This window comes from Diadema setosum, chromosome 6 (genome assembly GCF_964275005.1).
Source record: "Diadema setosum chromosome 6, eeDiaSeto1, whole genome shotgun sequence".
NCBI lineage: Eukaryota > Metazoa > Echinodermata > Echinoidea > Diadematoida > Diadematidae > Diadema > Diadema setosum.
Window position 1 is genome coordinate 42,492,692 of NC_092690.1, and position 13,743 is coordinate 42,506,434.

At 48.5% G+C, this 13,743-nt stretch overlaps 1 protein-coding gene across 1 annotated transcript; it reads right to left on the reverse strand.

The window, feature by feature from the left end:
- Positions 1 to 3,563: 3,563 nt before the first annotated feature.
- Positions 3,564 to 6,107, reverse strand: LOC140229844 (uncharacterized). The gene has a single exon (XM_072310068.1). The coding sequence runs from the start codon at positions 6,105 to 6,107 to the stop codon at positions 3,564 to 3,566; it is 2,544 nt and encodes an 847-aa protein (XP_072166169.1).
- Between the last annotated feature and the right edge of the window lie 7,636 nt (positions 6,108 to 13,743).

Consider the following 13,743-nt stretch of genomic DNA (forward strand, 5'->3'; position numbering starts at 1 on the left):
AGATAAATCAACTGAGATACAAGTAAAGATTTAATAATAACTACTTTCCTATAATACGTTAGATTTCTCATTCTCCACATAGTTATTATTCGCTGAATTTTTTCAATTTTTACTAACCAATTCAAACAATTAAATTCATTTTCTGTCTGACACAAGACAACACCAAGATATGTAACCGGCTCTTCTGTCCATTCTAAATTTTCTAAACAATTTACTTCATTAATATCAATATTCAATGGTAATATTTTTGTTTTTTGAAAATTTAACTTTAACCCCGCATGTTCACCAAAAACTAATACCTCTTTCATTGCAATATTACCCGACTCTACCGAGTCAACAATTAAATTAGCATCATCAGCTAACTGTGAAATACGTCTATCATAAACATCATAAGACGGATCATCATAAACTGGTATACTAATACCGTGTGAATTCATATTAGAACGTATACGTGTTGCCATTACCTCAACTACTAAAACAAATAATAACGCTCATAGGGGACAACCCTGTCTTATACCTCTTTTGATTTTGAATACATTTGTAACCCATCCATTATTAATAACCTTTGCCATTACATCAGTATATTAAACCTCTATCCATTTGATAAATCGTCGACGACCATCCGAACCGTCGTATATGTCAAAATTCGGTACATTTTTCGAATTTCAGATTTTGCCGTTTTAAGAAAGCCCAGCACACACTCTTTCTACTCACAAAATTTTGGAACCGGATTTTGTGTTTTTAACAGAGAAATTTGATATACGTCATTTTGCCTGAACGCGAATTGGCTGAAGGCGTTCATCCGAACCGACGTATCGCTATTGACCGATTCTGTGACGCGCTATATTTTTGGCATGGGCAGCGCAATTACTGCGGTGTCTCAGCCGACCCCCCCTTCCCACTCCCCACCCCTCTCACGCGCGCTTAATGAGAAACTGATGCATGGTTGTTTTAGCCAATGGGCGTCTCGTACTGAGTGCGCAAATGCTTGCTTAGTGCGCGAACCTTTGTTACAGTTGCGCGATAAACATGTTGCCCGTGGGGTGGGGGAGAGCAGGGGGGGGGGGGGGTCGGCTGAGACACCGCAATTTGAGCTCATGGCTGCGCCCAGTGCCATAAAATGTCTGCTACCCTCAACGAACCCGAATCGGTCAATACGTCGGTTCGGGTGGACGCGAAACTTCAAGTCGCGTTCAGAGAAGGTGTCGTATCGCCCCAGATCAGCCAGAACTGGCAGAAGCAGACGATGGAGCGTCAACTGGACCCTCCCCAGGACCGGTGAGTTTTATTATGAGTAGCTATGAAATCATGCGATTTCAATTAAAATGAACAGACCCAAGCAAGTTCTATCCATAAGATTGTCACTTGTCAAGATAAATACGCAGATTGTGGGTTTCCCCAGATATTTCGTCGTGTTGTTAGGTGTAGTCCTGTGTATAGATAAATATGTGGGTACAAAGGGATACTCTAGTAGGGTTTAAAATCATAGACCCTTACTAATCTAGAAGAAAACAACGTTCACAATGATCTCATTGAGTTGGCTTTATGTGCTTATGGTCCATATATGGACCTCATACGTAGTGGGTGTGGGCAATGCCAAACTGTTAACACTTCAGGGTGAGTTGTTTGGGAATTACCACAAAAAGTACGAGATTACTAGACGAGTCTACGAGTCTAACAATTAAGTTACGTAGTCACAGCCAACAATTTAGAGCCGCTAATCGCTGGTTCATCATTGAGTGTAGGGCCCTAGAGTTCTGATGATAGGTTGTACTTACTTATATTTTTATGGCCGATTGAGCCCCAAGCTTGCAAACACACACAAAGAAAAACACCCAAATCTGAGTGTAATGTATCTCATGTGAATTTGCCAATGATGGAATGTAAGCCATGGATCTAGTAGTAGTAGAGTAGAACTAGAAGGGCCTAGTATAGGCTATACTGGCTATAGTAAAATGAACGATTATAAATTACGAACGTCTGTAAATTCATCTGATACTAGGATTCCTAGGACTCTAGGAGTAGGATTAAATTATGCTGGCCCATAAATACATGTGTGTTGTTCAGAGATCTAGCCAACTGCAAATGCTTTGTACGATACCGGTACTGAGTATGAATTTTTATCACATGCATTTTTATGTCGCTGTGAGTGCCAAGTCTCCATAATATTGAAATCACTGCAATGAAGGCTTTAGTATGTTAACAGGCCAGAGGGCAGTACTTGAGTAAGCCCCTCCTGTGATATCTAATAGTAATACGTTGATGTTCTACAATTAAAATATATAAATTGAGGTCTTAATGCAATGCAATGTTCCAATTGTCAGATATAGCCTAGCTAGGCTATAGGTGCCCACACATTCTAGAGAGTAGTTTTGCTACCTACCATAAGCACAGGGGATCTTCGCCCTCTATCCGTTTATAATATGAGTTGAATTGTGCTTTTGCATTTTTATGATCAATGTAAAAATAGACCACTAGATAGGCTTGAGGTTGTTGTAGTAACGGTATTACTTACCGGCACTACTGGTGAGTTGCAACTGTAACTTGTCTTGTAGCTCAGTCAGTATGTCTTTCAATCAGGTTCCAGGTCACAACTGAGGGATGCACGTACAGGCAATCCCTTTTATACCTCCCCTGTGTAGACAGGGGGGTTAAGATAAAACCGCTAGGGGGCGCTACTACTACATTCCCCCCCGTTTTAAAAAACAAAGGGCATAATAAGAAAAAAAAACAACCCCGGCCAAAACAAAAACATAACTATAACCCCCAAATCCCGCACAACCGGGGAGCTCACAGAGCCCCACCCATGGGAATGTGCAATCTGACCAGTCCTCGGGGGTCTGCCGAGGACGGTTCAGCGGGCCACCGCCTAGGTCACTCATGCACTGAATGGAGGTGTGAAGGACCGGAGCTATTGGGAGGGAGATGAACCCAGCCCCCCGCGGACCGAAAAAAAAAATTCGCTAAAAATTCCTGTAACCTGAGGAAATCACCAAAAATCACCGTAGCCTGTGGAACCCTGAACCTACACAATCACGACCATAATCACACAAAATCACAACTGACGGCCACAATTTCTACTGGCCAATTCACCTAACATACTACAGAGTAAAAACCTTAACACTGAATACAATTGCATAACCATGACAACAAGGTATCCATGGCTGCCATTCAAACATCAAATGGCAAGCCCTGGCAACTCTAAAAATATAACACTACTTGTCTTTGGTGACAAAACTTTTGGTCAACTTAACCAACTTTAATAATACTGTTAACAAACTTTGGCACAATTTTTTTTTTGTTTTTTTTTTGGCAACACTTTGGCAGTAACAACAAAAATAAGGCAAATCCCTGGCCTTAATAACTCACACACATAAAAACTCTTTGGTCCTGAGTAAAATGAGGTAAGAACACAATAAATATACCTCACCAAATGGAATCTCCTCAGAGGTAAACATTATATACAAAATACTGTTACAAATGTGGGGGAAAAATCCTCCCACTGGCCATGATGGTGGGTGGATGTGGGGCTGTATAAACTCCCACTGAGGATCCTATCCCCTTTACGCCCCGTAGAGTGTGAGGGCATTCACCCTCGTTGCCTCCAGCAGGGGAGCGACAGCTTCCCCTCGCGCTCGAGCAACGAGCGAGGCTACCTCTCCAATATAAATTGGAGTGGTGACCTTAAGGTCCTTGGAAGGGGGTAAATGTGGAGAATCTGTCTCCACTAGAAGACGGTGAATTGACACCGTCTTCAGGGCTTCCAGCTGGTTGGGGCTGAAAAATCGCACCCTGGCTGTGAACCCAAAATACACATTGGGAAACATCTTCCTCCAAGCAACTAACTCAGAGGTCCCCAATGCGCAACAGTGGATGTGAATCCTCTGATAGCGATTGACGGATGCATGCACTGCCTCCCGGCAAATCCGGGAGGGTTCATCCGCATTTGGGGCGTCCTTGCGACCCCGGATATGCAGTACTAATACTTTCCCTGTTGCCCCAATTTTGAGGCATGCCTTCAGCAGGGAAAGTTGCTTGTCCCAGTACTGGGGAGGGGAGGTATAATCTAACCCTATTTCTCCGAAGGCCCGGATGTTAGGGTTACAGATGAGCTGACTCAGCTCATCTACCTCCTTCTCTCCCACTGTGTTGGCATGTTTTGGGTGGATTCCCACCGATACCGGCCAGCATCTCTCCCTGGGGATGTCCACTGCGGAAAACTTTGTGGGATCACAATAATTGATAACCCCCCCAGTGAGCCGCACAGGGACCCGCGGAGGTCTTTCACCTTCCGCTGTGATTGCAGCGTGCCCCTTTTTCTGCAACTTGCTCTCCAACCTGTCAAGATGAAAATGACTGTCGAAGGCAGCAGGGATAGGTGGCCGGCGGGTTACACCTGCAAAGGTGAGGGTCGGTGTTGCTCCCGAGGGCGGGGCAGTGGACACTCTGGCCTCCGCAGGGCGAGGGGACGTATTACTCGCACCCCTCTGGGAAGCAGGCAAAGATATGCCATCCCTTGCCTGGGCATTCGCATCCTCCCGCTTAATGGGAGCACCCTTACCATGGGCCGTGGTGTTTGTGGGGTCTGTACTCCCACTAGCCGGCACCGAGGAAGGGGGCGCAGCCTGAGTATGCACTGGGCCAGGGCGATTTTCTACCCTGCCCAGGAGGAGAAACCTCTCCCACTCCCGCTGTGACAGCTTGTCTGTCAGCCAAGCTAGTGCCCGCCAATGCAGCAGGGCTGCGGGAGTATTGCTGGGCCTGATTGTTAAAGTGGGTGGTCGATGCCATCCCATCCCAGCAATGAGTGCATCCATCTCTTTCCGTAGGTGATCAGGAATCTCCCACATGAAATGAGAAGGAGCCTCTGCATCCAGAAGTTGGAGGAGACCCTCCAAGTCTGCGGATCCCGTAAGGGTCTGCGCTAGGAAACGTAGGCACCCTACCTGCTGGAGTATTACTCCCTGTGAGAAGGTGGCCTCCTTCTCCCGGAATTGGAAACAAGCTGGCATGTGGCCATATATATGCCACTTCAATTTGGAGGTGACCTTTACGGTACACCCCACCACCGGGCAACGTTTCCTAGCCTTTGTGGGAAGGTGTCCTCCCCCTGAGTCTGCGGGCCGCTTGGGTGGGCTAGATCGACCTCCCACCCTAGATGACTCCACAGTAGCCAGCCCGGTTGGCCGTTGAGAGCGTGCGAATGTAACCCGCACCCTCTGCTTGAATGGTTTAGCACCATTTCCGGCCTGTATATTACCTACTGGGGGTGGCACCATGCCCTCCCCCTCTACCTCACTATCCTGAGATAATGCAGGAACGTCCTCCACCGGTTGGTGCTGTAATAAGGGTGTGTCTTGACTCCCCTCTTTGGCACCCTGACCTTGGATTGAGGATGGTCCGGGACCTCCCATGGCGGATGGTGGGACCTTTTCCTCGAGCACAGATTGTTGAGGGGGTAGCTTAGCACCCTCCTCAGGTGGTGGTTCCTGGTCGGATTCAATATCCATCAACTCCTCCAAACCAGGTGTTTCTGCCACCCTGGTGTCTGCGGCATCCCCTGGAGGAGCTGGCTCAGATTCAACACGACCTGCGTGGGGTGTCAAAACATCCCCAGGTCCGTCAGTCTCTGCAGGAGGATTCACTCCTCCCTGCCCTTGTGGCAAGACTCTTGAAGCTCGGCTCCGAAAAGAGGGGTGGAAAGCCAACCCCACTGGAAACCGCTGAGTTTCTGCCATGGATGCACTCCACCAGGGTGTGAGGGGATCAAAATAGATCTCCCTCGGGAATGAGCTCCCTGGGGAGGGAATATCCTCCCGTCCCTCAGGCATGGGAAAACGGAGGATTATCTCTTGGTATGGCATACAGTCCAGGAGATACTCCTGGAGGCATGCCACCCACTGAAACTCCTCCATTTCCAGAGCTCGCAGGTACTCTTGGTCGAGGAGGTCTAATATCCTCCTCATTGGGGTGACAGCTGGTGCAAAACGCACCAATATTCCCGGGAACAGGAGACGGTCCTTCTCCCGTGCTGCCCTCAACAAAGCCTCGGGTGGTGCCTCGTCGAGGATGGGTTCCTCTCCAGGTGGGGGTGGATCTCCCTCCATAACTCTGCAGAGGGGATACAAAAAGAAAATGGGGAAGGCGTGGTTAATGCACAATACTTTGTACCTACTTAAGAAGCCACAAAAGCCTACTTACCTTGATTTGTCTGGCAAGGGGGACATTTGTACTTCTTCATGGCCTCCCCTTCGTGTGGTGTTACTCCTACACATGCCCCATGATACCATTCATCGCACCAGTCGCACTGGATCATGAATGTGCCTTCATCGGGTCTCCGGCACACACAATAGAGCATGTCCTTTTCAAGAGGGCGTTTCCCTCGACACCAGGCTGGTATGTCCCTGTCTCGACAGGGCTTCAGCCGGTCCTGGTGTTGGGTTGAGATTGTGTTACGTAACTCCACTCTATACAAATCTGCAGAAAGCCGCTCCACAATGCGTGCAGGTCCCTTCCAGGGGGAGCTCAATTTCTTGCAAACCCCTTTGACCTTCGCACTGTCAAGGATGTACACTAAGTCACCCTCTGTGAATTGTCTACGATGTGAATGTACATCGTAATCACGTTTCATCCGCTTCTGTGTGGATTTCAACGTCTTGCGGGCGGCCTGATGGGCTTGGCTAATAGCATTTCTCAACCCTGTTGAATACTCACCCAATTCAGGAGGATGCTTACTGGGTATTGGATAAATTACATCAGATGGGAGGTTAACCTCCCTTCCCAGCATCAGCCTATTTGCTGTGAACCCCGTGCTCCGGTTCACCGTGGCTCGCAGTGCCCCAGCAATCTGGGATAGAAAATCATCCCATTTATTCTGGGTTTTGCCTATGTAGCACCTCACAGCATCCATTAAGGTGCGGTTATACCTCTCCACTTGGCCATTTCCAGAAGGGCGGTAAGGCGTGGTTTTCGCCTTGTGGATGGTAAGCACCTTACACAATTCCCTGAAGAGGTGACTCTCAAAATTCCTCCCTTGATCAGTGAAAATCTCAAGGGGGTAGCCAAACCTACTGAAGAACTCAACTGCCGCGCGAGCCGTTTGCTCCGCTGTCTGGGAGGGAAGGGGGGTACACTCCACCCACTTCGTAAACTGGTCCACCATCATGAGGATGTACTCATTCCCCCTTGATGATTTAGGTAATGGGCCCAAAAAATCGAGGTGTACCCTCTCCATTGGAGAGCCTGCATGATACATCCTCATAGGGCTATGTCCATACCTGCTAGATTTCTTATTCAAATTACAGGCTTTACAGGAAGACACATGATCTGCCACGTCCTGTCCCAGACCGTACCAAAAATAGCGCTCCTTTATTAGGGCCTTGGTGCGGTCCCTCCCAGCGTGTCCCACTGATGGGAGGTCATGATTAGATTCTAATACATCCTGCACTAAGGAGCGTGGCACTACGAGGAGATCCCTCCCATCTTTATGGAAGTACAATACTCCCTCAATCTTGTGGAAAACCTCCCTGTTAATCCACAAATACTTCTCCTCGGGGCTCCACAGCATAGTGGTAGCTTCATCGGGGACAATTCCACTTTCCATCCATCGCAATAGATGGGTTAAGTGGGGGTCGGCTTCCTGCTCTTTCCGTACCCGCTCATGTGGGAGTTCTCTTGCTGTATTCTCACCCCCGCTAGGAGGGGATTCCCCTTCATCACCACCCTGGGGGGTAGTGTGACTCCCACCAGCTGCATCTATTGAGGCATGTACTACACATACCTTGTCATCGAGCGCTCTCCATGCCACCTGTATCCGTGGCCTCGCAGAGAGGGGGACCGCATAGTCAACCTCCTCTTCGAAGTGTGACCAATTGTCATGTGCTTTGGCACAATAGCCACACCCCTTGCATGGTAGGTCTTCAAGGTTAACCCCCGGCCTATACCCCTCACAGTAGGGAGAGTCTGCAACTATCCGCGATAGTGCGTCTGCGTTACCGTGACGCCTACCTGGACGGTGCTCAATGTTCATATCGTATTGGCTCAGCTCTTCAAGCCAACGGGCCAACTGGCCTTGCGGGTAACGGAAATTGAGCAGCCATCTAAGGCTGCTGTGGTCCGTTCGGACCGTGAATTCCCTACCAAGTAGGTAATGGCGGTACTGTCGCGTGAATTTCACAACTGCTAGCAATTCTCGCCTCGTTACACAGTACCGCCGCTGTTCTGGGGAGAGTGCGCTACTTCCATACGCAATCACCTTTTCCTCCCCATCTTGTAACTGTAGGAGTTCTGCTCCTACTGCATCATTTGATGCATCCGTGTCCAAAATGAACCGGTCATGTGCATTGGGCATGGATAATACAGGTGGTTCTGTCAGTCGCTGCTTCAGGAGCTCAAAAGCTTCCTGCTGTTCAGCCTTCCACTGAAATTCCCTCTTTCCAGTGATGCGGTACAATGGCACCGCAATTGCTGCCAAGTCCTTAATGAAGGAGCGGTGATAATTCACCAGTCCCAAGAACTGTTCCACCTGTTTAGTGTTACATGGTACTGGCCATGCCCTAACTGCTTCGATATGTTCTTCACGAAGCGCGATTTGGTTTGCACTTACATCCCTACCCAGGAATTCCACCTTCTCCTGGAAAAGGATGCATTTCTTGGGTTTCAATTTCAACCCATAGCTTGCAAACCGGTTCAAAACCTGTTTCACATTCTGTAGGTGCTCCTCCACAGAACGTCCCAGGACTACAATATCATCCAAGAAGGCTAATACTGTCTCCCAGGTCAGACCGTGCAAGACCAAGTTCATGGCCCTAGAGAAGGTAGCAGGTGCATTACACAACCCGAATCCCATTCTCACGAATTCATATAGGCCATACTTAGTTGGGAAGGCAGTTTTCTTCCTGTCACTCTCACACAGCTTCACCTGGTAATAAGCCGAATTCGCATCCAGCTTAGCGAACCACCTATTCCCTTCGAGGGTGTCGAGGCACTCCTCAATATTGGGCAAAGGATAGACATCCTTCCGGGTGACTGCATTTAAAGCACGATAGTCTACGCACCATCGTACTCCACCATCCCTTTTCCTGATCAACACCGGAGGGGATGCCCACTCCGATTGTGAAGGTTGGATGATGCCTGCTTCTATCATGCGGTCAAGATGCGCCTTCTCCTCCCCTGCAAAATTCAAGGGAGTACGCCGCATCTTTTGCTTAACTGGGTTTGCTGTACCCGTATCGATAGAATGCTCCAGGGCCTGAAAATTCCCTAGATCGAATTCATCCTTAGCAAAGACATGGGCATACTGTATTAACAGCTGTTTTAGCTGGGCTTGCTCCTCACTTGATAGCAAGGATGAGGAGCGCTCATACAGGCTTTCCATATGAGCAGGGAGATCTGCCTCCCCTGTTTGGAGTTGGCACACTTGTGGATCGCCACAAGAGTCCTGTATGATGGTCCCAGCATCATTCAACTCCTGGGCTTCCCCCAAGACCACCATGTTTGTCAATCCCACTGATCTATCAGTGGGGTTAATGACATACATCTTCACTGTTTGTCCAGCTGGGTGGATAGCATGTGGTATCATCACACACACGTCTGGGGCAGGTTCAAACAAAAAGTCCCCTAACCGTTGATCTAATATTCCTGTTATCCTCTTAACCATGTTGGGAGGAACGATCGTACGTTTTGAAACATACACTCGCGATACTCTCCCATATGGTGAGGGTTCACTGTGCCCCATGGGGATGAATTCATCCCCTATCTGTAATCGGGCTTGCTGCAGGTGTAGAGTCACCTTTTGCTGACGGAGAAGATCTAGCCCTAGCAGCATTTCATCTTCAATGGCAGCCACGTACAGTTGTACTCGGCATTCACAAGTCCCTAACTTGATTGGAATAGGACCTACAATCATCCCTGGCATTCGCATATCGCGACCCGCCGCATGTAAAAACACCTCCCTGATCTTTTCAGGGCGAGGGTCTAATTTCTCGTACACTTTATCTGAAATGATTGATACTTCTGCAGCAGTGTCCACTACTGCCTTTACCGATTCGCTGCCTATCTGTACCGGTACCATGAACATAGAGGTAGATCTCAATTTACACACAATAACTTCGTCATTTTCTTTAGGGGTGTGCTCCCCTAATGGACTGATATCAACGGCTATGTTGTCACCCCTTGGAATATTATCTCCCTTGAGGGGCATGGTGTCTCCCTCTTGGGTCCGTTCCTCAATGTACTGAGACAAGAGGGAGATTACTGGGTCAAATTCAGGATGGTTACTACCCCCCTTACTTCCCTGACTCTCAGAGCTTCCTACCAGAAATGGGCCCGCATTTATGTGGGTCGGGGTAGGGCCTAATCCTCCGACCCCGAGGAGTTTGACTCCTCATCCGTTTCCAAGAAAGACACCCTCTTTTCAGTTCTTAAGAGGGGACAATCTTTCTTGAAATGTCCTTCCTGTCTACAATGAAAGCAAATAAGTTGCCTTCCTGGGGAGCTCGGTGCTCCCCCAGGATTACGGGGAGGTCTCCTCTCCCCCTGCCCTAGAGAGGGTGACAACCCACCCGCATTGCGGGGGTTCTGTCCCTCTGCTAACTCATCTACCTTTTTCCCAAGAGATGCCAGGGTGTCTAGCTTCTTCCCCATGGATTCCAATACGTTCTCCATGGATGCTAAGCGATCAAGTTTCTTCCCTAGTTTTTCCACCACCCTTTCTAGGTCAGCTACACGATGCTCTATACTGGGAGAGGGCGTCCCTCTTGGGGTGCCCCCTCGGCCCGAATGGAAGGGGGTATTATCCACCCTACAGACTTGAGGTTCTCCCTCATTATCTGAATCAAGCGTCATGGATTTGGCTTGACGTGCCTTGCCATACACTGCCTTACGGGAGTGTTGATACCACCGTAAAGCTTCCACAGCATCGTCTACATTCAGGGGTTGTCGGTCAAGGGCATACCACCCTGCCTCCTTATCAGTACACCCCTGACATAGACGGAGTACCAGTTGTCGCTGCACTGCTCTCTCGGGGAGTTCTGGAAACGCGCGGCTTCCCAGTTCGTTCAAACGATCTGCCCATTCGCACAGAGATTCCTCCGCGCTTTGACGAGCAGTGCTGAACTCTAATTGCGCTGCCTCCGCTGGCTCCTGACGATCAAACCGTTTTGCAAAGCGGTACATGACTTCGCAGTATTTCAACTCTGGTTCGCGACTCATCAGAAGCTCAAAGAAATTGCTCGCCTTCCCCAATAGGCACCAGCATAATTGATCTAAACGCTGGTCCGGGCTCCAGTTTCTCGCATTCGCGAAAGCCTCAAATTTGCGGTAAAACGCCCTCCAATTTCCTGTTCCATCGTAGGAAACAGTCTTTGGGAGGGGTTGGTAGCTCCAGTTGTCAGACGAGTCCGTTCCCTGCCTACCCTCGGAGAAGTCAGAAAACTCACTCCTCCTGACAGGGCTAGGATGGCGCGCCTCTTGCCTACCCCACTGGGCCTCGCTATGATCCCACCTCGCTGTACGCGAGTGTGCACGTTCCCTTGGTAGGGAGTGGGCATTCTCCCTGTCCATGGAATACTCTCTATCATTCCCACTCCTCCCTTTAGGGGTACCGCGTCGCTGAAACCCTCGTCCCCCTCCGTCACCCTCGCATTCTTGGGAGTCGGAGGCCGAGGTGTCACAGCTAACACCACCCCCGCGTGACTTCCCATAACGGATATCTTGTGGGACTCGACGCTGCACGGAATGGTGACTATTCACTGCTGCGCGTGCGTGACTGACCTGGGAAGAAGTGGTCTTCCCTGGCTGTCCCTCCCTGAGGGGAGGATATACATCATAAGGGTATGGGGAAGTCCCCCGAGACTGGACTCCTCCCCCGGATGTCGCAGCATGGTCAGCTGTAGGGGCGCCTGAAGGTAACGTTAACTCTTCAGGCTCTAACCGTGGGCAAAACACAAATTTCGGGATGAGCTCCTCCACCCCTGGAATGTCGGAGGACTCCAACAAGTCCTGAGTGACATTACCATGCTCATCCCGGAGCTTCATAATGCCATCGACTTGGGTTGACGACAATCCAAGACGTATTAAATCACTACGGGATATATAATTAATGGGCATCGCCATGACTAGCGCCCCCGTAAGTAACCTATTCACTTCACAAATGTGCCTAAATGGCTGTCCTAAACCAACACGTAACAATTTAACAAAATCGTATGCGTATACCCACTGTTACACGAATAAAATACAATACCCTCTGGGATTATTTTAGAAGCAACAATATACCCAGCAACTGTTGAGCACCACTGTACACACACACTCCGTAATTATACACCACTATATCTACCCCTTAATCACCAAAATTACGAATCAATAAATCAAACTTAATAATTGATATGCTTGGTATCTGCTGTCCAAAGGAGTAACAATTGTTCACTACCCACTCCTCCCCTTATCACAAAAAGAAAGGGAGCAGCAGGGACCAAGGCACAATAAGGTAAAAAAAAAAAAAAAAAAAAAAACGGAATCAGAACTAAAAACAAAACTTTACTGCACTAGCAAAACAACCGGTGAGCAGTGAGCACTAGTAAAAAGACCACACAAAAAAAAAATGCAGGCGGGATGCGAGAGCCAAAGCCACGAACCCCAAACGAGAAATGTAGATACCCTACTACACAGAGATAATTAAAAAAAAAAAAATTAATAATGATAATGGAGTAACCACTCACACCCGGTTACCTACACAGGGACACCGGGAGCTGGTCCAAAAAGAATCACTGTACACTCCTACACTCACACAACAACAACAACAAAAAAAAAAAAAAAACTCAGGCCGAGTAAGCAATAGCCAGCAGTAGTGCAAACGACAAACGGAATACGCACACAGGAAGACCAGACTGATACTGGCACTTGACAGTACAGCCAGGCAACCCAATTCACAAATAGTAAAATCCAGACACAGAGTACAAAATGATCGGGAACGGCACTCGACAAGAAGAAAGGAAAATCTTCGGTGACCAAAAAATAAAAATAAAAACTAAAAACCACTAGCCGAAACACTAATTCGAAGAAAAGAAAGTATAATGCTACTTACCCCAATGTCCGTCAGCAACACAACAATGCCAACGGAGCGAAAACGTGGAGCAACGCAATCCCCGGATGATCACAGCAAAATTAAAAACAATGCAGTAGTGCTGGACAATACCGCCCAGCAAAAATAGTGCAAACAGAGAAGCTAACGCCTCCCAAAAATAAGCCACTGGCACACCTTCCTCCCGAAGAGAATGAAAAACTCCCCGTCCGAGAAGAAAGAAAAATGAGACATCCGCTGCCACTAAATAATCGCGGGGTGAAAGACTCCCGCGACCAGAAGAAAACACGAACGTTCCACAGATAACACAGTGAGAAAAGAATATAGTGCGAACAGCTCGGAAAACACGTGTAGAAATGACAGCGAGAATAGAAGACCACGCAGTCCAAGAAGCAAAAGAACGACAGCGTGACAGGGAGAGAACGCAGAAAACCGCGATGCGGGGCACTACGTGCGAAGAGAAGAGAGAGCGCGAGAGAGAGAACACGAATAAAAAACACGAAGAGTCTCGCTATACGAAAACACACAGATCAGAAAGCACGATACCAAGGTATCCAGCACAACAGGCGTGCAGCTCACCGCAGGGAAATACCCTCCCTCCTTACACACGATGGACGTGGAGAACTGTGCACGCCAGAGCCTGTATATACACTGGAAGCTTTGAC

Coding starts and splice junctions, on each gene's coding strand:
- LOC140229844 (XM_072310068.1), bottom strand. CDS start 6,107: ATGGAGGGAGATCCACCCCCACCTGGAGAGGAACCCATCCTCGACGAG.